The following is a 26,050-nucleotide window of genomic DNA, read 5'->3' as shown; positions in this document are numbered from 1 at the left end:
TTGTCGAAAACATATCGGTTAAAGTGAGACTGTCTTCTGTTACGTGTCTTTACAAGTTTAAGTATATTTTCTGACAGAACTAACTACGATTACAGCACCACTGTCAGCGGGTCTGTTTGTTGGTCTATAATCTGACGAGTATCAACCTAATATATGATTATTTATGGGCTGTATTTTCCTGCCGTATTTTACACGGTTATATATTCGGGGATACAGCTGTCAGCAGTCGTTCCTACTTACTAGATAGTTTTTCACCCTCATCACTCCTCAAGGAATTTCTAAACATAAAATATAAATAAACCTATTCGATATAAGATTTAAGTATAAATAATTTTATGACAAATATAAAATATCTACGACTGAATGCCGCACTCAGAGACATTTTAAAGTCACTAACGAAGACACTTAACGTAGATAATAGTAAGACACCAATTAGTTAAACACTCGATTTATTCTCATTTCTCTTTTCACCCTATTCTTATAAGGAAATAATGGGAAGGGGAAGTGGATTTGACAGAGGATGGGATGCATAAGTAGGGGGTATGTCCTTTTTCTTTGCGTCCCATCCTCCGTCGATCTTCCGGGCATCGATTGCTTCGCTACTTCGGCATATTCAGGTGGCGACTTGCTTGTTTACTCATCTTATACTATAAAAAAGCTTAAATGTAATTGAGACACTGTCTAACTGTTTTATGGTGAGACCTAAGTGTCTACTTAAGTGATAATTAAAGGTCTCCGAGAGCAGTAAATGACTTACTATAACGTGTGTGTAAAACCTTCTTCTATTATTGAAGCTGGGAGAGTCGCAAGATAATTATCCGTAGCCTCGATGGCGTCAAATATCTTCGATCTGAAATAGATAAATGTCATGTCGAACATAATTATGCAACGCTAAAAATATCTACTTATTAAGCAAACGCCATCTTACTAATATTATAAATGCGAATGTTTAGATGGATGGATGGATGTTTGAAGATATCTCTAGGAAGCCTCAACAGATCTGGATGAAATTTGCCATAGATATAGAACATAGTCTGGCTCGGGGTAGCCTTATTATTGACCTTGACGAAGAAGACTCCAGGAATCGTGCTGTCTGGAGAATTAGGACAAGGAAGGCCGACCCCAAATAATTGGGAAAAGGCATAGATATAGATATAGATAGATATAGAACATAGTCTGGAAGAACACATAGGCATAATTAAGTGTTTTAATTCCGCGCGGACGGACTTGCGGGCGACAGCTAGTCATAACATAAAAAGATTTATTTTGCTACTAAATGGCGCTCTCGGGAATGTCAATAAGAAACTACTAATTTTTTCCAATTAAACCTGGTGCATAAAGACTAGGTTATTCAAATTACAGTATCATCATCAAGGGTAATGACTAATTTTCAAATGAATTCGACATTCTAATAGAGGTATTAATAAGGACAAACCAATGTGGAAATTCAATCTTTAAAATATTTTCGATTAAAGCAACTTTTTTCCGCGATAACAACTCATGATTACAAATGGCCAGGATGTTACGATGCACGTAAAATCCCTTACGTATTACCTGATTGTGTCATAAATAAAAAAGCAATAAAATAGGAAATTAATGTACGGTAAAAGCATCCATATTGATTCAATGCAGTATCAAAGACGTTGATTCAATCGTTTTCCGACTTAAATCTATATTTAACTAGCTTTTACCCGCGACTCCGTCCGCGCGGAATAAAAAAAATGCGCACAAGATAAAAAAGTTCCTATGTCCGTCTCCTAGTTCTAAGCTACCTCCCCATCAATTTTCAGCTAAATCAGTTCGACCGATCTTGAGTTGTAAATAGTGTGACTAACACGACTTTCTTTTATATATATATATATAGATTAATGAAATTGTAGTGTCTGTATGTGATATCGAAAAAAAAAATTACTAATATTATGAATGCGAATGTTTAGGATGGATGGATGTTTGTTAAAAGGCCAAGAGACTAATTTTCTTAACACTACCTGCCATTATTACTTGGTCACTAAAGAATTCTATAAGTCTTAAAATAATGTGAGAAACGAGCACTATTTAGGTCCTCGATAAACGACGAAGTGTGGCAATAAAGCCTTTTTTCTTATAAATTCCTACACCGAAGATCGTTATATGAAACTTAAGGCGGGAATTGCCTTCACTAGAAAAAATATGTATTAAAAAAGATAAATTAAGTCTTCCCACGTACAACGCTGAGCTTGTTTGTTCAATATATTAAGATGATATAGAGTGCTCATGTTCTCAACTTTAAAATTTATGATTGCGTAAAACAAATTTATTTTCTAAGAGGAATTTATTTACACTCATAAAGTATACATTTTCTTTTTAACCTTTACAACCATATATTTTTCTTTTTCATACAATCCATTATTTTAATTCAATTTTATATAAATTTCAAGGTACGAGTCTAAAAACATTTTAGGGAAAAACTTATTAAGAAATATATAGACCTGACATCATGAACTTTTTACTCAAACTCATAAAACTTATTCTATATCTGTTGTCAAGTTTGACATGACGAGTTGCATTGACATGGCATAGAGCATAGAACATTTGCAAAAATTGTCCCTCTGTTGTTAAATTTATGAAGTGTTATAAAAGGTGTTTCGCGATCGGCCCAACGGGAAAAACGCATAATACTTCATACTAGTCATACTAATATTATAAATGCGAAAGTTTAGATGGATGGATGTTTGTTTGAAGGTATCTCCGGAACACCTTAACAGATCTTGATTAAACTTGGCACAAATGTAGAATGTAATGTGGAAGAACACATAGGCATACTTATTGAGTTTATTTTAATTACGCACGGACGGAGTCGCGGGCGACAGCTAGTATAAAAAAACTTGAGAGGTGTCAAGGGAGACCCGGATGGAACGAAGTTCCTTTCGATTAATTAGTGAAGGAACCAATAATGTTTATTCTATGAATAAAAAACTTAAGTCTTCACAAGAAGTACATTTTATTTCTATGAATTTTCGTTATATATTGTCACGTCGTTGCCATGGTGAAGTAGCGCTCATTCGTCTATAGCAAAAAGTGTCGTGACAACTTTTCGTAAGAATTTTTTCCGTCTAGCCCCCTTTCACAACGCGCGATAAGGAACTTCGTTCCAATAAAATAATATGTGTTAATAATGTTAATAGTAATATGCTTTAGCATATAGGAATGATAATGTCAATGATATCGTTGTCTTTACATCATTCCATCCAAATAATGTATTTCAGATCCCTATAATATTTTTAAAACACCATTTATGTTAATTTACGACATCTATCGGCCAATAAGTTTATTAATTTAATAGATTTTGACTATATACGTTACCTGTTATTTTCGATTAAACTGTCGAAGTGAAGATGCTGCTAATGTCCTTTTCATTACTTTTTTTTATTTTCCAAAGAGATTCAAATATTAGTTACAGAGCGGACATTACGAGCTATACTTTAAATATTTTAAACATAATAGCACGTTAGCTTTAGTACCGCTATCCGTGAATGTGCAACTAGATTTATATTTTCTTTTATATATTATACTAGCTGTCGCCCACGACTCTGTCCACGCGGAATTATAAAAAACTTAGATAACTTATCTGTTCTTCCAGCTAGATACATGCAACCATACTGAAGATACCTTCAAACAAACATCCATCCAAACATTCGCATTTATAATATTAGTAAGATTTTCAAATTAAAACAATTACATTTTCAAAGTAAGAAATAGATTTTTCGTATGACTAATTCTTATAAATCTTGTGACAAACTTCATACAATCCTGACGAATTTCACACTTGACATTGTAAATTGAACGGCGCCTTTAATTGGATCCCCCATGTATGTGACTCATTCGAGCATCATTTTATCATTTTAAATATTAAACTGAAAAAATTGTGACTACATGCGTGAGTAATATAATATTGTGATGACAGATACCATACTAACGCTACTGTGAGCGATTTCTTACAATTTATATTTTGTACCAAAAGCTAAAATCTAGAGAAATTGGTTCAAAGTGTAATTTCTTTAATGGACGTTGGAAAAACGTTGCAAATATGAATAAAGTAATAGTTTGTATGGAAAACTCTATAAAATTTACTATTAAATAGTTAACAAAAGGAATTTTCTAGAAAAAGAAGGCATTTCTCTGCAAATAGTGATTATTTGCGTGAAGTGGCGTGAACAGTTTTAGCTGGCTTTAAAGTGGCATTACGTCAAGTGGACTTGGCCGTCGTTAAGTAGGTTCTTCAATTATCTAACAATGGAATAATAAAACCTTATATCTTTTGAACCGCTTTTTTATACTTTGTTAAAAACCCTTAACCGTAGGTAAACTGCTCTTGTTCACTAAAACCGGAAAATTCCCAAAATATTTCTGGTTAATTTCTTCCTTAAATATACCCGATTGACAAAATATATTTTTTTAAATCATTGTTTAAAAATGTAGTCATTTGATGGCGCTGTTAATTAATTAGTTAATAATTGTAAATTATTGCTTCACTTTATATAACATTTTTCACAGAATAACCTAAAAACATCAAATATAATGGCCACCATGATGGAAATTGATGTTGCTTTGTTTTCTTAATTTCAGCTTTAGATCGTTAGTTGACTAGAAGTTTAACCGTGAAATTCGATTGCCGTGACATTTGTTTTTTAACATGTTGTTGTCTTTATTATTCGAAGCAGAATGTGAGGGATAAAAACATGTTTTTATACAAGTGAGTAGACAGTAGAAACCGACCTGCTTTCCTGTCGGAATTCTTGCTGGCAAATTGCTTGTGTTGCACTCAGTCTCTCCTTCTGAAACGCCATCACTGTTTCACCGACAGCCAGATTTGTTTGTACCTAAACAAAAAGGTTAAATTACCATCTGTACTATTCTATTATGAATGAAGACATGAAGTATAGTTCGTAATAATCCCTAACTGTTTTTTTTTTTACATTTCACATACATTTATCTTTTGAAAATAGATCAAAACAAATATCAAGATACAAAAAGGTCCGATTTTGAAGCCTATAATTGGTATACCTGTGTATGTAAGAACTTTGTTTCAAAAACTATTTCACTGTCTAGACACACATTGTCAACATGATTACTGGTGATGCTAGGTACTCTCCTATTCTCTTATCGAAAGGCAACAGACGTCGTAATGCCTTTGCCTTGTATAAACGATATCTTACCTCATTGTCCAGATACAAGGAGGCGTCCAAGGTATTGGAGAGTTGTGCCATGGTGGTACAGTTCTGCAGGATGAGCGCCGCGTGCGGGACGAAGCACAGAACCAAGAGCTGTATGAAGAACTTCCGACGACCATGTCTATATAATGCAATAATGTTTACCGTGAGATTATAGTACCTAAACGCCTGCAGAAGCAACAATGTAATAAAGTGTCAACTCAGAGTAATAGGAGATTACCCTGAGAGATTACTCTGAGTTGACACTTCGCTAATTAATCGCTAATTAATTAAACAATTAACTATGACTCTGGATAAGAATATAAATCTAGTAAAACTCACTCAAAATCTACCAAGGCGGCAATTTTTGATCAATTACCCTCCTCTTAGTGAAAAAAAAAACAGAATACAATATTACGATGAGAATGTTTAGATGGATGGATGTTTGAAGGTATCTCCGGAACGGTTCAACGGATCTTGATGAAAATTGCCACAAATGTAGAACATAGTCTGAAAGAATACGAAGGCTATTAACTTTTTTCGTGTCGCTGGCGACAGTTAGTTCATACATATTACCAGCGTACACTTGGAATACATTGTCAATTATAAATATTAATGGTGTGATAATTAAGACCGTATTTACAATACAATAATGCCAATAAAATTATAACAAATAAAACATTTGCGGATAATAAATTACTATACAGAAATAATTAGCTCAATTATTGTCGAATCACGCAGAAAATTCTGCTTGGTAATCGTGAAATATTGAATAATAAAAACCAATCAACAGTTTTTCTGAACTCTCGATGAAAATGTATCTTAATGCCACATTACAGACAAACAAATTGATTTTCCACCTGCATAACATTATTCGAAGGCACCTACGCATAGTCTAAACACAAAAGCTTTTTCAGTAGAGCCATTTTAGTGTACTTTACTGTTAAGAAGTGTCTTATGTTAGGAATTATTCCTTTTAAAATATCATGATTGTTACAACATATTTAAATTAAAATTTCAGGAATAAAACAAAAAAAAATTACTCGTTTTTAAGTTATGGCATTTTGCGAAAGAGCGCAACCTTAAAAATATCGGCATTAAGAGCTGGACGCAAAAAGCACAAAGTAGACCAGTGTGGGGGAATTTACTTGACCAGGCCCAGGCCCACCCGCGTCTGTAGCGTCTCAGATGATGATGATGATTTTACTTAGGGCCTATCGTATTTTAGATGAAGCAATGTATAATTACTTGGAGGTTGGGTTGACGTGCAGGCAGCCGACCTTGACAGACATGAGGCGCTGACCATTCCTCTCCGACGGCGTGGTGCATTGCGGAGACGAACCCTCCACTTTTAAGGAGTACGGGCTCATCCTGTAAAAAACAGCATCAAAGCAATATAAATAATAAATAACGCTGTGACATATTAATATAAGTATTAATTTGAAGCCGTTTCTACCGCTTTATTACTAAGTACTTACATACGTATAAGGTCTAAATACCCGGTGGTTTAATGACGAAATAATTTACATTATTATTATTTTAAACAAGCTTTTGTTAAGTCCTTAATAATTATTTTTTTTTATAAGAGAAGGGGGCAAATGAGCACCGGGAACACCAAGGTGTTCATCGACGCCCGTGGACATCTGCAATACTAGAGGAATAGCAGATTGTTGCCGGAAAAATACAAACTAATCGTCAAGTAGATTCAAACGAGCACAAACTAGATTAGGTTGTGTCGTTCAATTGCAAAATTCCAATAGCCACCTACCAACTCCATCATCAGATCAGTACTATGACATTATAATAAGTTATTGTTATGCGATTTACATATGTGTGTGCAAACTATCAGCTCATCAGTAACCAAGAAGTGGATCGAATTTAATTTTCAAGTTTTGATGACAAACATCGGGACAGGTCAATTTATTTTAGTAAAAGCTTGTAAAAGTGTCTCTAGAATAGTCGGACTGTAGCTGTCTTGTAACAGGTATATCTTGTTTTGTGTGTTATTTTTTGTGCTTTCATATTTTCAAACAGAACTAACTACGCCTCTTCCATGGGGACCGATAAATTTGACGCACTATAAGTGTAAAAGTATCAAAAATATTCCTCAAATACAGAGAACTTTTTTGTATTTCAGGAATATTTTCGAGGTAAAAAGAATAAATGTGCAGGGCATTCACCCGATAGTGCCAGCTGTTCGTGCTGTCCTACACGCGAACACAAAATCTGACAATTTCTGCTCGTCGCGATGAGATAAAATGCATGGACTTTAATAATAAACGGCAAAAATTTAATTTACATTAATAGATTTTTTTTCATTAAATTAACAAAACACGTACACAATTTCATAAAAGGAAAGACACTGAAATTACGGAACCGATTTGAAAAATTCTTTCACTGTTGAAAAGCTACACTATCCCCGGATGACAGTCTATATCGTTGGAAACGTTGGAAAGCGTAAACGCTGTAATCCCGAAAGTATGAACTTTACAGGAGAGCCAAAAAATCATAACTCGTGAGCTGATACGCCTACAAGCATGCGGTATTTAGCAATGTTGTGTAGTTTGTGCTAACCTATAATAAAATCATTATCGTTTGATAATGGTTGAAATTATTAACGTGTGAAAAACATATTCGCGATTTCAAGGGTTACAGCGTTTATGCTTTCCAGCGTCGATATGTATTATTAGTTTTTGTTTTTAATTCGGGAAATAAATTATAAATCCATATTTGTTTGATGGTAAACAAAACTATACAAATAAGTTTGTGATTATTTATTTGCGCAAGTTATACTATAAAAGAATATAACTTACGCAAACTGATAACCATAAAAAGTAAAAGAGATAATTCGGTAGCTACGTTTTGAGACATGAAGTTGCTACATAAATAAAAATAACCTCAAAAATTACACCATATAAAGTTAAGCAATAATTCTCAAAATTTTACGTCTCAAGTAATTTCGTACTAGCTTTCGCCCGCAACCCCGTCAGCTCGTAATTAAAAGAAAAACTTAATAAGTAACCTAAGTTTTCATCCAGACTACGTTCTACATCTGTGTCAAATTTCATCAAGATCCATTGAGTCGTTCCAGAGATACCTTCAAACAAACATACATCCAACCAAACATTGGCATTTATAATATTAGTAAGATTTATGTAACATCAAATACCTTTACGAATATGTAAATGAGATCACAAATAACTGCATCGTTTGATGGCTGATATCGCATATAGAAAACGTGAAAGGAATAAATTTTAGTTGGAATTGCGAGACGTTTCCTTTTATTAATGTAGCTGTTATCTTATAACAAAGCTAATACAAAGATGGAAAATAATGTTCCAAACGAAACAAATTCAAAGGTAAGCCATAAGTTTGTTTTCAATGTAGTTGTTAAATTACACTGTTGAAACATTAGTAACAAACTAAGGTGTATTCTATATTTTTCATACATAATGTACGAGATGACACTATATTTTTTCAAGGATTTTAAAACAGGACTCCACAATAATCCACATTAAATGTATAGCGGTCTTCACTTAACATCAAAGGAAGCACTTGCTTGTTTGCACAAAATCCCATTACACAAAACTGAGTTAAACCAGCTACACACTTTCGCAGGTACACAACAGTTGGACATTGAAACCTGTGAAGGTTACTAAAGGTGTGTAGCCGGCTTTATTAAGATGGCTTTTGGTGAAACTGACGTAATCGAGCACTCGACGGCGACAATGTTTTATTTGTCTAGGTTTTCGAGTACAGTGGACCTAGCATGAATATTTGTGACAATCGCCATCGTATCGTCATTTACAAAAATTGTTCACCAAGGGCGTAAAGTACACCAAAAATCTCATACTAATTGACATATTTGACGATGACGATACAATGGCGATTGTCACAAATATTCATGCTAGGCTCAAAGTACGTAGTTGTTTTGAAAGCAACAAAAATGTGTTGTATAGTTAGTTATAATTTACGTGCATAGAACCAAAACTCCACTGAAGTGCCGTTGCTATACAACTTTATAAAACCCGCTACACACCATCAGTTCAATTGAACTATACAATTACTGTGCGTGTGTAGAAAACCTTTAACTGAAGGTATGTAGGAGGCATATATTATTGTAGATAATATTACCATGTTTATCTTATTAAAATTTACCTTTGTTTTATTCTACACCTTTTGCTAAAAATATCCTATTGCGGAATCCGCAGTATGTTTTACAAATGTAAGAATGCCGTTGTCCGACTGGACAAAGGCAATGAGAAAACATTAACCTTTCTGTCAGTCGGGCAAAAAGGGCTCTTACTCTTCTAAACATAGACACCATTTTCCTAATTTAATTAAAATTCCTTCGTAAATTTTACATAAAATTCCAATGTGAAGAAAGAAAACCTTTTTTTCTAATGATATACATTAGCATTTTACACGTTCTCATTACTAGCTTTTTTTTTTATAAAACTCTAAAGCAAACGCAAAAGTTCTCTTGTAATAAAAAAGAAAACAGTGAAATGTATAACATCGTCAAAGAATATTCACGTGCATTTCCAGTCTTCAAAAACAATAAAAGATGTAAAGAGCTAGAAAACATTTCTGTCTTTCGTTCGAAGACAGTTCTGAGTACCAGGAAACATTGTAGATAGCGAAAAGTGTGCCTTAAAAGACGACACCACAATGAAGTTCTAGAATGCTGTTAATATGCTCATTATAAAAGAATTAAGACATAACAATGCAATAGCAAAAAATAACCAACATTTCGCATATATTCGTCGCATATATAGAAATACTAACTGTTGCCCGGGACTCTGTGCGCGCGGAATTAAAAAAAAACGTAATAAGTAGCCGATATGTTCTTCCAGACTATGTTCTACATCTGTGCCAAATTTCATCAAGATCCGTTAAGCAGTTCTGGAGTCCATCCATCCATCTATCCGTCTTAACTTTCTCATTTATTAGTAAGATTAAGACCATATTTACGTTTACATCTGAAAGTTACTATGATGTCATATCTAAAAGTTACTAAGACATCTTCACAACTTTAAAGTTGGAATTTTAAAAATGTACTACTATGTATTGACGCTAAATATACTTCCAAAACGACACATTACAAATATGATACTAGTAAATTCAAGGGGAAACTAGAATCGAAGTTAAATATGATATAGTGTCTTAGCTAAGAGCAAAACAACATAAAATTGTTGTTTGGTCAGCAATAACTTCAATTATGTTGATAGTAAACTGTTGTACAAGATAGCGTCGCGGATTCTAACAATTCTATATTGACTTATTGCTTTAACTCTCATATATTGTGACACATATATTATATTATCTTTAAATTATATTATACTAGCTTTATCTTTTCAGTTTCTTTATCAATTCAGCCGATCTTGAGTTATAAATAGTGTAACTAACACGACTTTCTTTTATATATGTAGATATATACGGCTATAGATATATAAGAACGGCTGAATCGATTTGACTGAAAATTGGTGGGCAGGTAGCTTAGAACCAGGAAACGGACATAGGATAGTTTTTACCCCGTTTTCTATTTTTTATTCCGCGCGGACGGAGTCGCGGGTAAAAGCTAGTATAGATTAAAGTACTGATAAGTATAGCATTTAGAATCATAATATAGTATCTTTTTAGATGACTATTTGTTAATTTCTAAGACCAAAATCTTAGCTTAAAACATACCGTCATCCCTCTCATTATCTTAGAAAAAACAGAGATATGTGATAGAAGAATTTTAGTCACAGAAACCAATGATATGCGGAGGATTATTTTCTTTATATATTTAAGTTAGTTGACAGTGAAACATAATATATAAACGTCTTGAACGGGAACATATATCAAAACATACTTAGTAACAGTTACCTAAGTTCAACCTTCACGTCACGTGTAGTTATGGTTAGTCGTTTATAAAGGACGTCCCAAATTTATTATGATAACGTTAACTTTGCTTGTATAATAGAAGAGGAAACATAATACAACATCAAAGATTTAAACGCCTTAAGGACATCAAAAATAAACATGTTGACTTTACCTCACTATAGTTTAGTTTAGAGGAAGATTGTGCCTACGATATTTGCCAATAGAAAGAGGCACTCATATAACATATTACATGGTAACTAGGAGGCATATGAAATCCCTTCTTCTGTATATTTTTTTTCGGAAAATTTGCGAAGTGCCATTCTGGTCCGAGTATGTTAAAATTTGTTTCAAAGACTTATGTATCTTATTGAGGATCCTAAATAAACTTACTTTCTTTGTACCTCAAAATTTCCAAGCTTAAAAGTATATTCTTTCAGCCCAATATGACAAATATTCTGTCTTACTTTTAAAAGATAAAAATTAATTAAAAATTCGTGAGAAACACTTAGAAATGATAAAAGTACTCGACCTTGTAGTAAGCAGCGACAATAATCCGCTTTTCAATTTATTTGACGTCCCCAATTATGATTCTGTCCATGAATCAAAAAAAGTCTTTGTGAATAAAGTAACGAATGCCGTTTAAACAACCAATTAAAATATCAGTCTACTTAATGAAAACATTTTAAAGCTTTTAACATTTTATTTTATTTTTTATTCTTAATTTAAATATTACCACCAGCAAAATGTTAAATGCATGAATCAATAATTAAGCCTTTAATGTAATGAAATAAATTTTAATTCATACTTCTAGTGTTATGTATGTTATCTTTTAAATATATTTTATACGCATATAAACTGAACTTAATTGAACCCATGTTTAGTTTATATCCACTTTATAATATTAATGTTATGTACTCATATAAAATTTGCATGAGAAATATTATTCACACACCGTTATAAAGATAGCAAGTTAGTGTATCTACCTATAGCGTAAAAACAAGCGCCTGTCATAACTATTTACGCAAATTTGCTACTAGATTTTATTAGGCGCTTTATGGAGATTTAATACGATGTTGGCAAATGTTCTTTTTAATTTCATAAACCGAGTATTTCTCTAGATAATTCTGTATCTCTTATATAATTTAATTAGTCTACGATACACTACATATCACACGATTATTATGTAAATTAGATTGCTTCGAGTAAGGCGCTTAATAGTTTAAATCCTAGCTGGAGTAGCATGGAGTTAAATGGTAGCCAATCTTAATGTTTAACTTTTTAACCTCTGTGTTTTAAATTGAATTTTATTACGCTCCAAATTTATAACAAAAAGTATGACATTGCTATTTTATTTCAAAGTTATTATTAATCGAATTTGAATTCAAATCCCAGCCAAGACTTTTTAGTCGAAGAGTACGGAATACTGGCAACACTAATATATTGTTTTGCACTTATTAAAACATGGTATAGTTTTATTTCCAAACGTAAACATATTTTTCCTCGTTTTAAAATACTTTTTCCGACGACAACAACGATCCTCTTCAAAAGATAAATTCTATTTAATCCAGAAATATAAGTCGTTTAACCCGCATTATTTAACTGTTTGCCAACTTTAGGTCTTATCTCAGTTTAAAGAGGACAATGTCGTTCCAAATTAATTTAACAAAAGGACTCACGTCATCTGTAAATCTGGGTAGGTGGAGAAAGAAATGTCAATACCAATTTAACTTCATCTTGCCCTTTTTAACGTTGTATCAGAACATTATGATTCTATGTAATTTAATCCAATAGAAATGAGAAGTTATAAGATTTTTTACAGACTTAAAATAGACATCTTTGCATCATAAATCTATTATCATCATCAGCTCACTATACGTCCCCACCGAGGAGCTCGGAGCCTACCCTAACTTAGGGGTGAGTAGGCCCTTTGCCAAAACATAAACCTACATGATAACCACCAGCTTTCTAACAACAAAATAATTATCAAAATCCATTTGCTACTTAAAAAGTAACGAACTAATAAATCGTAGTGAGTGTTAAATTTTAAGCAGGCGCGCGCCGCAGATTCATCGGATCGCGCGTAGTTTTAAATCTATATCTTCCAAACTATTGATCAGAACTATAAAATTCAAAGAGAAAAATAGCCTTTTAACATGTTTATTTGAATAATGATTTATACCGAATACAAATATTAGTGTCGTAACGTACATAATTACAGACATTAAAATCAGACATCTTTGCATCATCAATTTATAAAATAAAACTTTCCAAAATAAATTCATAGACAATAAATGTCATTATCAGTCAGTAAAAAGGTGTAAATAGAATTTCTCATTTCCATTGAATTCTATTATACATCCGACGTCATATGAATTTACGCCCACCCTACGTATGAATAACCTCTTTCAAAGAATCAAACCATATTTTCTTAAGTCTAAAATTGTACTCATTTTACTTTCTTGTTACGCCTTTCATTTTATTTCAATAACGCCAACACATAATAGAAATCAATAAAAGGACGCAATTTCTTGAGAAAATTATTTGTACTTATGTACAAAATTGTTTATGTTTTGGAAGTTAAGTAAGTCATTTTAATCAGCTTTATCTTTTAAACAATAGTCTTCAAAATTGAAACAATTAACTTTGTATTCAAAGGCTTGCTTAGCAACTCTGTTTCAAACATCTGATTATTACATAAAATATTATATTAATTACAAACAACATTAGAAGATGGCGAATGGATTGAATTATTAACGGTAATTTGCGGTTTTAAATTAAGATACAAGATACAATTGTCAAAACCACAAAAGCTGTCCGCGGAAAAAACTCATTGTACGTAATAAGGCTCTTCATACACAAGGACACTTAAATCTTCGAAACCTGGCGAATTTAATCGCTAAACGTAGCGTTTTTGATTGCGTGTCTGACCAAAATAAACGGTTTTCTGGCTTTTGTTAGGCTTTTTACATTTCCTAAACGAGAGTGTACCTATTAATACTGAGACAAAATCCTAAATAATACAGGGTGTCCAACCTTTCTACCCAAACGTCCGGCCAAACTGGCTGGTCTATCCGGCTAGTAGGTTTGGCGACCTGGCAACCCTAGCTAAACGAATTACGCAATACAACGTCATAGGGTTTCGTAAACAGGCAAGCGTTGCCGAAATGTTCTTTCGTCGCCAAAACCAAACTTGTTTGTTAAGATCTTCATGAGAAAATTCGCTGCCATTTTAAAGATCGATGGACAGAAAATCAATTCACTTGACTGACAGTGCTTTGCCTGCACTGACGGAATAGACGATTCACGTCAACGATTCAACGTTGTGTGTAAACAGCGCTATGCGACTCGCTACGCCAGTATGCAATATTAGTTTCGATTTACGTTTTCTGTGTACGGAGGGCCTTTTTGTGAGAGACAAAGTGAGGCAGAGACTAAAATGACATTTGTAAAACAATCGTTTTTTAATTCTGGCGATGGATACACAAAACAAAAGCCAAAACAAATGTATATTTTAAATAACTGGCCAAAGGCCAATGTTAAATTTTAGCTTGAATTTTTAGTCAATTTTCTAATTGAAAATCTATAACCTGTATACATTTTCTATGTACACTGAGCACTGTGTTTATTACAAATCAATCTGGGACTACACTCTGGGAAAGACTATCGAGTGAGAAATAAATCAACTAAAAATTACGACATCGGTTAACAAATTTCATAATGGAAAGAAAATATAAATAGGACCAAAAAACTCCTCCCCTCAGGTCAGTTGGGTAAAACATTATCAAAAAAAATTTCCGGCAGAACTGTGTACATAATATCCGCCATCGCAACATTATTATTTGTTAAATAAATGTCATCCCAACAAAATTAGCTTAACTAAGTTTCCCACGTTAACAACCGTTATCGCTCCAGCGGAATGGACGTGTTAAAATAACTGAGACCTTAGTGAACGTTAACTGAGCATACTGCCTAGACTTTTATAGCTAACAAACAAATTATAAAATTACTAATTCAAGATAAAAAGCAAAAATGAATACAACGAAGTATTTTCCCCACGTATGTACGTTTTTTTTGCTCCCTTTAAACGATTATTAATCTAATAAAATAGAACTAATTTTAAAAATCTTACTACTATTATAAATGCGAGTGTTTAGATAGATGGATGGATGTTTATTTGAAAGTATCTCCGAAACAGCTCAACGGATCTTAATGAAATTTTGCACATATGTAGAACATAGCCTGGAAGTACACATAGGCATATTACGTTTTTTTTAATTCTGCACAGATGGAAACGCTGACGACAGCCAGTAATTTATAAAAGACACTATTAATAGTTCAATTTGTTTCAATATTATTACTCCTAGCAGTAACATATAAATTTTCAAAGCTTAAGAAATTCTTAAGTTCCAAGATACTTAAATCTACTTGTAGTTTGTAAAAGCAACAATTTAATATACTTCATTTAAGCATAAAATTAAACGCATAGTTCGACTTCAAAGAAACTTCTAGAGCAAGCTAGGGCCCACAAAAGCTAAAGCTAAAAGAGGAAACTTAATATTACATAAGTACGAATATCTTGCCTGGTTCACTTATAGAAGGTTCCGGAAAATAGAAGTTAAAAATAGCGAAAATATTTAATCGTTAGAACAGTCGTTAACTTTTAACACAAAAGTACATTGCAATTTAATATAATGTTCCGTAACGGCACGAACAATATTACTGCGCTATATTTAATTAAAAAAGTGCCTCTTATAACTGAAGAACTAAAGGAGATAATGTTATAATTACAAGTACAACAGTTAAGAAGTGAATGCGTTTGTTTAAAAAAACTTGGCACGTTTAAACAAAACATTATACATATTTTCATAACTACTTACTACTCCTGTCAAATTAAGATATTGAAGCTACAATATCTAACATAGAGCTGAAAATTGGTAGAAATGTTTCCCAATATTACAATTATTGTAATGGTGTTCTAAACAATTATACCACTTTACAGCTCTATGCTAATTATCGTAGCTTCAATACGTCAATTTGACTGGGCAATTTGCTAAATCAAGTTTTGTTAATACGTTTAATGTCACCAACTTGGCTGTCGAGTTCATTTCCTTACGAAAAATCGAAGCAGCATGAAAAGTGTTAACTTGAAGAAATATGTATTATATTTCAGAAGACCCTTGTTACATTCGAATAACAAAAGAAAGCGTACGGATAAAATTATTATTTTGCCCTTTGAATAAAACCCTTTGATATCTTTTGATAAAATTGTAGGGTTAATAATATTCCTAATAATACTAAAATTGAAATAAACTCTTAACGAAACATATTAATCAAACACGCCCGTAACATACAAGTTTATACTCGCGTAAATTTAAACAGCTCGTCTTTAGCAATTCAAAAATCTTTGTAACAAAATAAAGAAAAAGTAGGTCATGGTAAAGAACTGTGTGATCAACACAATATCAAGACTGACAGCAATAAAAGGGTCATCAGTGCCATGGCGGTACATTAGACGCTTGTAAAGGAAGCTGAACTTGAACTTAAGAACTTAAACGTAAGCAAAGGTACTGAGCGGTGTCGCAAAGTGCAAGGCCTTAGGAAAACATGGGCAGGAAAACAGACACTCTGATTTCGCAGACACCCCTCTCTGCCCCTCCTGATCTTAGGAAACAAGAATTAATGAAAAATCTGTACTATATTATGGCTATACTATATATAAAACTAGCTTTTACCCGCGACTCCGTCCGCGCGGAATAAAAAAAAAAAAAAAAAGAAAACGGGGTAAAAATTATCCTATGTCCTATTCCTGGTTCTAAGCTGCCTGCCCACCAATTTTCAGTCAAATCGATTAAGCCGTTCTTGAGTTATAAATGGTGTAACTAACACAACTTTCTTTTATATATATAGATATAATACTAGCTTTTACCCGCGACTCCGTCCGCGCGGAATAAAAAATAGAAAACTGGGTAAAAATTATCCTATGTCCGTTTCCTGGATCTAAGCTACCTGCCCACCAATTTTCAGTCAAATCGATTCAGCCGTTCTTGAGTTATAAATGGTGTAACTAACACGACTTTCTTTTATATATATAGATATATTCGTAATTTATTACAACAATTTCAAAAACATTTCTGATCGTGCACTTATGTTAAACGATAACCGACGCTAACTGCAGACAGTTATATACATCAAGACCATTTGTTCTCTTTCACGTTTTCAATCTATGTAATAAACTGTTGCTGAAAGCGGTAATGGTTAAGCTTCGAGTACATTTAACGTATTTGTTATACATATAAGCCAGTAATTCGAACTGAACTTTATTTTATAAATCTTTTAAAATCAAGATACGACGTAGAACTAAATTAAAATGGGAATAAAGTTACTTCATCATTACCATCATCTTCATCATTTTTATGAGCTGTAGCGCTTTTCATCATTACCAATTTCGCTCTACTATATTTATCATATAAGTATCGTACAGCCCAACTTGAACGGTTAACTAAACTCCAGCCTGTATACATAAAATGTTTACTATTTAAACGTTCGACTAGAAAGCGGACGATCGATGCTCCCTTATATGCGAGACGAAAGAAATCCTCAGTAACCACAACACACATAATTTATAAAAACGTAGACGTCTTGAGGGCGTTTTTATAATCCACAATTCACATTTAAAATCCTATCTTCGGTAATGTTATAATGGGAAAGATTACATTGTTTTCGTGTTCCGAATACAAAAAGGTTTTAACAGCTAATTCCTTAACCAATTGAAAGATATTGTGGCAGCGAAGCTAGTCTACATTTAGCTGATTTTACCTACTGTACTATACCCATATACTTACGTAAAAGTCTAGAAGTAGAATTAATTATTAAACGTCTTTTAATGGGCTCGGGTACATACTGTCTTAATAAAGATAAGTTTTGCTTTGTGCTTACTATTCCCATTTTCACTAGGAACCGAAGTTGAACTTAGTTTTATTAAAGTTATAATGAACTTTGACATTAGTAAAATGAGTTCTAAACTTTACGTACTAAGCTCTTTTTGTTTGTTAACATTTTTAATTTTTTGGATTCTTTCAATAAAGAGAAAAGAGATTTACAATTAAAAGTTACCGATCGTTAAAAATCGTTACCTTCATCGTTAAAAAAATATTTAATATTTAAATACGAGTTAATTGGTAAAAAAGTTTAAAATAAGTTCCGAAGTTTCGTAATCTATCCACTAGAAATTATTGTCAAAATGAAAACAGATAAATATAATGATTTAAGTACAACCAAATTCATTAAACCTATTCGGTGTAGGACAGATAATGTGTGACGTGTATATCTTATATATAACTAGCTTTTACCCGCGACTCCGTCCGCGCGGAATAAAAAATAGAAGACGGTGTAAAAATTATCCTATGTCCGTTTCCTGGTTCTAAGCTATCTGCTCAATTGTCTGTCAAATCGATTCAGCCGTTCTTGAGTTATAAATAGTGTAACTAACACGACTTTCTTTTATATATATATAGATAAATCTCGTGTCACAATGTTTGTTACCATACTTCGACGAAACGGCATGACAGATTTTTATTTAATTTTACATGCATATTCAGTAGGTCTGAGAATCGGCTACTATCTATTTTTCATACCACTAAGTGATAAGGGTTGTATATTTGGCGCAGATGTAGAGCATACTTATTTTTAACTGCGCTCGGACTTACGCGTTAGTAAAATATGACTTTTTCAAGGCAACTGACTACTTTCCAATAATACTCTTAGACTCCTTTATTGGTCTAGTATCTAATTTTTATTTAACTTACCCTGTTTCAGTTGTTGATAACACGATGTCTCTGGATGTAATCGAATTCTGCGTAACGTTCGTATATATACATTTTTACGACATCACTGACGTCCGTAGTCGTTACTTAGGCATTTAATGTTCTCATTCAAGGCGATTCCATCTTGTAAAGTCACCACCATACTCACGTGTTGACTACAAACTTACTACTACTAACTTAAATATTATTACAATCCAATGAAGTAATTTCAGCGTTTGTTTTGCCAGTTTCGATTATCTTTTTACTTGCTACATACTGTTTAAATTGGACAAAATATTATTGTAACAGATGCTGCTGGATTCTTAAAATGGACCGACCTGAATATATCAGATATCATTTATTGTTAATGCAGACGAAAATGCGGGCGGAAGTATTAATCTAGCACTTAGAACATGAGTATCTTTAAATGAATACAGACAGATAATATCAGACATATAATAGATATTTTTATATATAACTAGCTTTTACCCGCGACTCCGTCCGCGCGGAATAAAAAAAATAGAAAACGGTGTAAAAATTATCCTATGTCCGTTTCCTGGTTCTAAGCTACCTGCCCACCAATTTTCAGTCAAATCGATTCAGCCGTTCTTGAGTTATAAATAGTGTAACTAACACTAATTTCTTTTATATATATAGATGTATTACGTATTACAGACACAAAAGAGATTTCTTTAAATAATTGTGTGTAAGGATTCCTTTGTATCATTAATTTCTTCACGTAGTTGCTTACTTAGCTTAGTTCCATTAAACTTGAAATAAAGTTTCTTTGTTACAAGTTAGAAGCAATCGATGCTTACTTATCGTATAAATTTCTGTACTAATTACTAAGTAAAAGTAGAATTCTAAGTAAGAAGTTCATAGCACTAAGCAGAGCTGGGCATTAACTCGTTAATCCGTTAATCGTTAATTAACGAAGTTAACATTTTGCTTAACGGATTAACTTTTAAGTTAACTTCAAAAAGTGTTAACGCTTTTGTTAACTTCCGTTACACTCAACCTCCGTTAAAAAAAGTCCGTTAATCGTTAAATTAGAGACTTGGAGACGTGCTGTCATTTTGTTTAAATTACGTGCCACGCCACGCTCGTAAGTTCAGCTATGTTGGGCGACTGTCGGCGACTCTAATGGTAAACTAGAGTTGATAATTGATATATTATGTATGTGAAGTTCGCGTACAAGTATGATGCATCAGAGCGTCCGGGAAAGACGTAACCAACAGCACAAAATCGAAAGAAGGTTCGAAATAGTATATTTCATTACGAGTATATAAAAGCACGAGTATGTAATAGCCCACATTCCGAGCGCTCTTCGTCCCTGCAATACGCCACTTTTTGAGCAACTGTATTAAAACACTTTTTTACTCGTGTCTTTTCTTTAGCTTTTCTAGACTTTTATGATTCATGCAAATATTTCGAATAAGAAGCTCCTAATTAGTTACAATATCAGATTTAATGATTTGATTCAATGAATTAGGTTAGTTTTCATTTTATTTCATCTCATTAAATTTCATTTTCATTTCATATCAATAAAAATAATCTACTGAAGACTTGGTTGTTTGGGCATAGTTCCCTTTGCCTACCCAGAAAAGGGTGAAGAAACAAAAAACAAATCTCTGTTTGTATCTCTCTTTTACGGTTGGCGCCATTTTCCAAACATTTTAGTTAGTTGAGTTTATTGTGTTTTTATTATTCTATTAAATTGTTTCATTTTTTCGCAACTGTATCAAAAATAGTTGTTTAGTACACGTGCGAAACTGTCATTACAACTTGTTCCAACTGTCAACCCTCACCTTCGGCTGCGCCTCGGCTCGGGTAGACATTTGTTGGAACTTGGAACTCTTTGCAATGTCAGGCTTTCCGCACTCGTAATGAAATATACTATAATGTATTCATATTTGTCTCTAATACTAATGTATACATTCTATAAATGTATAGTCAAATTACTATTTTAAACAAGTGTCGCCACATAAGTGTGAAATTAATATGTATAACTTTGGCATGGTTAACTGTTAACGATTAACTTTAACTTGCGTTAAATTTTCGAGAATTTAACGCTTTAACGATTAACGAAGTTAATTTTTTAATTAACGAATTAACGATTAACGAAGTTAACTTTTCGATTAACTGTGCCCACCTGTGGCACTAAGTTAAAACAAAATTCTTATGTCCAATTATTTGAATAGTGAGAGAGGTTTTAGGTTTTACATTGTGTTGCATTTTGTACAAAAGGCACGTAAGTTTTTCCCATCTGAGTAGACAGAAATAATAAAATGGATTTTGTTTTTGAAACACCCATAATCTCTTTTTTACCAATATTATATAGAAAATAGATAATAAGTACGTATGCAACGCCTGAAAAAGGTCCTAAGTCTTGTGCCATATATATAGAAAATTGTAACACCTTGTATGCACTTGGTTGCAATTAACACCTTAGCTGCGGCAAGTAAAATCTTAAACCTTCGTCTGGTGCGGCGGCGGGCCAAAGTGTGCCCCCAATGATTTTTCCGCCAGTGCGTGGCAGGCCTTTCTCGACCCACCAGCATAAGGTTAGATTAAATCGCTATAACTTTGCGAAAACATAATATAGGTGTGTACTTTTTGGACTGTTAGAAAAACCTTGAACCCACCTTCTTTAGAGTTGATTCGCCCCGGGATCTGCCAAACAGGAAATGAGAAATGAACCAGGGAAAGTGGCGGGTCGATATCGACCAGCACCGCACTAGAAAGTATTTTTAGTAGTGATGGAAAGACAAAAATAAGGAGATATCGAAAATAAAATAGAATTGTAGAAAAGAAATGAAAAATAGTTTATTTAATTATTTATTTATGCTTGTCTTTAAAACATTTCGCACAAAGATTTTGTGTGCACATCCTATTTTTTTTTCTTGAAGGAAAATATCTATTTTTTTCTTGAAGGAAAATATCTATTTTTTTTTCTTGAAGGAAAATATTTCCTCACTGCTGTCACTATCACTTTTATCTGCCTCGCGAATTAGTTTATTTTCCAAAATTTGTATTTTTCTTTTGTTTCCTGCCATCGTGCGTCGTTAATTTTACGAAAAGAAAAAACGCGACGTACAGTTCAGTGAGATGGCTCAACACTAACTAGCGAAGCGGGGCGCTCCGTGCGGTATCGGGTCGCCAACCGCCTGTTGGGACGGCGGGCCGCGATAGACCCCTGCCGCACCGAGTTGATATTTTTCACCGTCAGTGCGTGGTAGGCCGATAAAGGCCTGCCGTGATTTTTTATGAGATAATCGTTCCGCACCAGTGAGAGGGACATAGTTTTCTTCGTCCGCACCAGCTGAAATTCCGCGGCAGGTCGATATAGGCCTGATCCGCAGTGAACGTGTTAAATGTTTATGAGATTTGATGATTTCAAATAAACCAAAGATATTAAATGTGAAATCGCTGAGATTATTGTAAACTCGGTGGTAAAACTAGACACCAAGCTGTTTATCAGTTTATAGTTCGGCAAACTTATTTGGCCCGGTAGCCAAAATGGAAACTAGACAAAAATATAAGCGTAATATAAGCGTCCCCCTATCAATGTCAAAAATGCACAAAAACCATATTGGACGAAATCTGTCTATCATGCCACAAAAGAGAAGAGTTTTGCATGTCATTTTCTATGCTTAAGGGTGCAATTTCGTTAGTCGATAACCCGGTCGTTATACAGCATGCGGGTTAACAACAAATGAAATGATCGGTCCGTGTAAAGCAAGCATCGTGCGGGAACTCACTTGACGAGTACAATGCGCGGGAAGGAATAGTAAGGACTGTCGCCCAACGCATGTGGGCGCTAACGACTTATGAAAATGGCTCTCGCATGTAAAAAAAACAAGATATCGAAACACGCATGCTGTATAACAACCGAGTTATCAACTTATGACACTGCGGTCTAAGTAAGTTTTACACATTTTCCGGTAGAAGTAACCATGACAGCTCCACGATTTCAACGAGCGAGATATAGTCCGACATACTTTGTCGGACTATTTATCCTCTTGCCATTATATCGCGCGATAATAGCACCACTCTCACTGGCGCAGATAAGTGTGTCGGATACTGTTTATCATTCGTTAATAACAACCCGGGGATTTGTGTTTTGGAAAATATTTCAAGTTGTTAAGGACGTGACCAATTCCGTCCCAAAGGACAACAGGTTTACGACTACATGTCACTACATATTTGTTGAAAGGTCAAATACAACATTCATTGGCTTGTGAAATTAGCTTTTTAAAAACAAATAATCTTGAGAAGTAGTTGATTCAGTTAAGTTTCGATTTTGCTCGAAATAAATTTCCGTTAGTTTACTATCGTATAAGTACAGATTACGCTTTGGAAAAAATACATTAGAGCAGTTATCTTTGGTCAATATTATTTATGTGATCTATAATTTATGACAAGCACAGACATAGAGAATTCTCACAGTACATTTGAAGCGTGAATTATTAAACATGTTATCCTATTTGAATTATACGGTCATGCGAGCTTATTGATAAAGTTAGATTTTTGACACAGAAAAAGTCTAGACTAAGCTATCTAGCGTAATGAAAACCGATTGCCTACTCTAGCTAGCTGAACTCTAGAAAAATAAAGATTGTCTAACATATTATGAGAGCAAATCCTATAGATTATGAACCTACTGTTTCCACTTAGCTGAATTCTCCTAAACAATGGATAAAAATTCTTTAAAATGTTCATGAAAATAACATTATTTGAAACTAATAATTTTTCATATTCATTTTTCATACAAATAGTATTACACTAAAATCTTACACAAAAAACAAAGCTAAAAAATAGATAGCACTTTGTTTTGTCAAATACTTGTTGACTTCGTGACCTTCGGAACTATGTCAACAATATTCAGATGTCATCCCGTAATATTTCAAGCTATTTATAATCTGTCTCTCCTTATTGGTTAAAGTACCGCGAATATTTATATCTCTGTCATTATAAAAAATCTCGGTACTTATTTAAACTTGAATACTTAAGCGTACTAAAAATATTTACCTGTTTTTTTTGTTGTAAAATGAACTGTGCCGTTGTATTTTGTTTTACACGTTTCGAACAGATGATTAATTTATCACATTTTGCTGACTTACATCTAAAACCACCATTTACTTTATTTATAATGGCAAAATTACGTTAAATATTTGTATTATTTGCCATATTTTAAGATTCAATTCACAAATTTCGTATTTATTTCGTAAAATCGTATAAATCGAGACGTTCGGTGCCCGCAACGTTGCGGCACAAGCGCCTGCCAAGAATGCGGGAGCAATACTGCCCGCACAATGAAACCCGGATCTCATAGGCGCCATAAATTTAGGTATGTAGCTTTATTATATGTACGATATGGTAACCTATAATCCTGCCGTCACAAATTTCAGATGAAAATGCGATGTAATTTAATCTTCAGTAATTGTCAAAGTACAATGATGTAATTTATAAACTAATTTATTTATATATAATATATAATATTAAGGAACATAAATTGATTGTCATAAGCGTTCGTTCCTCAATAATTGCATTATATTTTTTTTCATAATGTTTTGAATAGCAGATATGTTTTAGTGGCCAGGCCTTTTTTGTATCTACTCTCAGGGCTTAAAATCCCATTATGCTGTCGTATTTACCGCGACACAGAGTAACGTAAAACAATGTCTCAAAAGTCTACATTTTTACTTACAATTTTAGGGCGAGCGATGAACAGATTCCAATATTAAGTTATCACTTATACACCAATAGCACAATAGCTTACTTACTTGTTGTACATTTGACGGAACCTCTACGGAAAGAGTTTTGTTCTGAATCAGATATAACTACACAATGCACGATAGAAAGTAACTAAAAAGATACGTAAAAATATTAATATGAAAAGATATCGCAAATTGACCTTTGGACTGTGTCGTCGTATATTCGATGCGTCTTTATTATCAAGTAATTATTATAATATAGCAATTCGGAACAGGCACAATTACATTATAAAAGGTTTGTAGAAATCTAAGTGAAAATATTTTGTTACATATTCCAGTGTTAATCATATAAGTGTGAATTGAAATCTAAATCTTGGAAGAATATGTAAATAAGGCAATCACGTCGTCGCTCGACTGTGCTTTGAGATTGTTTGTTTTTGTAAAATGAGGTCAAGTCCCGGTTTCGACCTTGCTTGTGTCGGTTTGTGGACTATTTTTTTATAGATTAAAGTATTTCTGACAGTGGATTTATACTTAACATCCGTATAAAACACATGGTTCTCTGTCTAATCTTGAGAGTAAAAAAAAAACCCATCTGCAAGCACTTCCTTTCGATTAAAATATTTTTTATCAAAATCGGAGCACCAGGGGCGGAGTATCGCGGTAACACACATAAAAAAAATACAGTCGAATTGATAACCACCTTCTTTTTGAAGTCGGCTAAAAAGGATAACGTGAATGAAAGGTGTTTCGTAAATGAGAATACGCGGCGTCACTTTAATTTTTTTATACAACAACTAAGTAAACATACATCGAAAAGTTTTTTAAGTAAAGTCTGTAAAAGTCAGTAATGTATTCATAGAAATAAGTTTGTTTTCAACGATCGAATCTACATAAGCGGCAATGAACTTGATGTTGGAAGGATGACTTGCACTAATAGAAATCTATTTTAAGGCTTATTATGAACAAATAAAAGCCACTTGTGCGAGTAGATGTAAAGATAACATATTGAAAAATAGACATTTGTTTTTATTTAATTTTCTTCTCCGTAAATCTAAAAGAAGAAAGAATTTTTTTATGTATTTGTAATTTTCCACTGCTGAAACACCTGTACATGCTGTCTCTTATTCCCTTTGATAAACAGAGATAGCAACATGCTTTTGAACAAGTGAATAGAATATCAGCAAGAAATAGAAGCTTTAAGCTGTCTGTACACCTTTTAACTGTTACCTTTTTAAACTCGTATGTTTTCTACAGTTTTTATTACTAATTTTTATTTTTGGTGTATTTTTAGAATTAATTTTTATATTATTTAGCTATTATGCTATATTTAATTTTAAAAAATTCCTCCCAAGTAGGGTTGGCGACAGGCAGGCGGCCGGCCGTAAAAACTTAAGCCAAAACTTTAAGGTTCATAAAACCTTGTGTGCCGACCCTACGTAAGTGGGATAAGGCCAGGGGGATGATGATGTTT

At 33.3% G+C, this 26,050-nt stretch overlaps 1 protein-coding gene across 1 annotated transcript; it reads right to left on the bottom strand.

The window, feature by feature from the left end:
* Positions 1–556: 556 nt before the first annotated feature.
* On the bottom strand, positions 557–24,719 carry LOC123721575. Its single transcript, XM_045680634.1, has 5 exons — positions 24,646–24,719; positions 6,438–6,560; positions 5,196–5,331; positions 4,756–4,859; positions 557–850 (listed from the first exon to the last, which is right to left on the bottom strand). Exons 1-5 carry the CDS (start codon positions 24,654–24,656, stop codon positions 757–759), a joined length of 468 nt encoding a protein of 155 aa, XP_045536590.1. The 5' UTR covers positions 24,657–24,719; the 3' UTR covers positions 557–756.
* Positions 24,720–26,050: the final 1,331 nt, after the last annotated feature.

This window comes from Papilio machaon, chromosome 13 (assembly GCF_912999745.1).
Source record: "Papilio machaon chromosome 13, ilPapMach1.1, whole genome shotgun sequence".
In the NCBI taxonomy this organism is placed as follows: Eukaryota; Metazoa; Arthropoda; class Insecta; order Lepidoptera; family Papilionidae; genus Papilio; species Papilio machaon.
Note: the sequence above shows the minus strand (reverse complement) of the source record. Positions and strands in the feature narration are given on the sequence as shown.

Excerpts from the sequence above, each read along its gene's own strand:
- LOC123721575 (XM_045680634.1), bottom strand. Across the intron at positions 5,332-6,437 it reads CACGTCAACCCAACCTCCAA|ACATGGTCGTCGGAAGTTCT; the intron begins GTAATTATACAT and ends TGCATTATATAG. Across the intron at positions 4,860-5,195 it reads CCTTGTATCTGGACAATGAG|GTACAAACAAATCTGGCTGT; the intron begins GTAAGATATCGT and ends CTTTTTGTTTAG.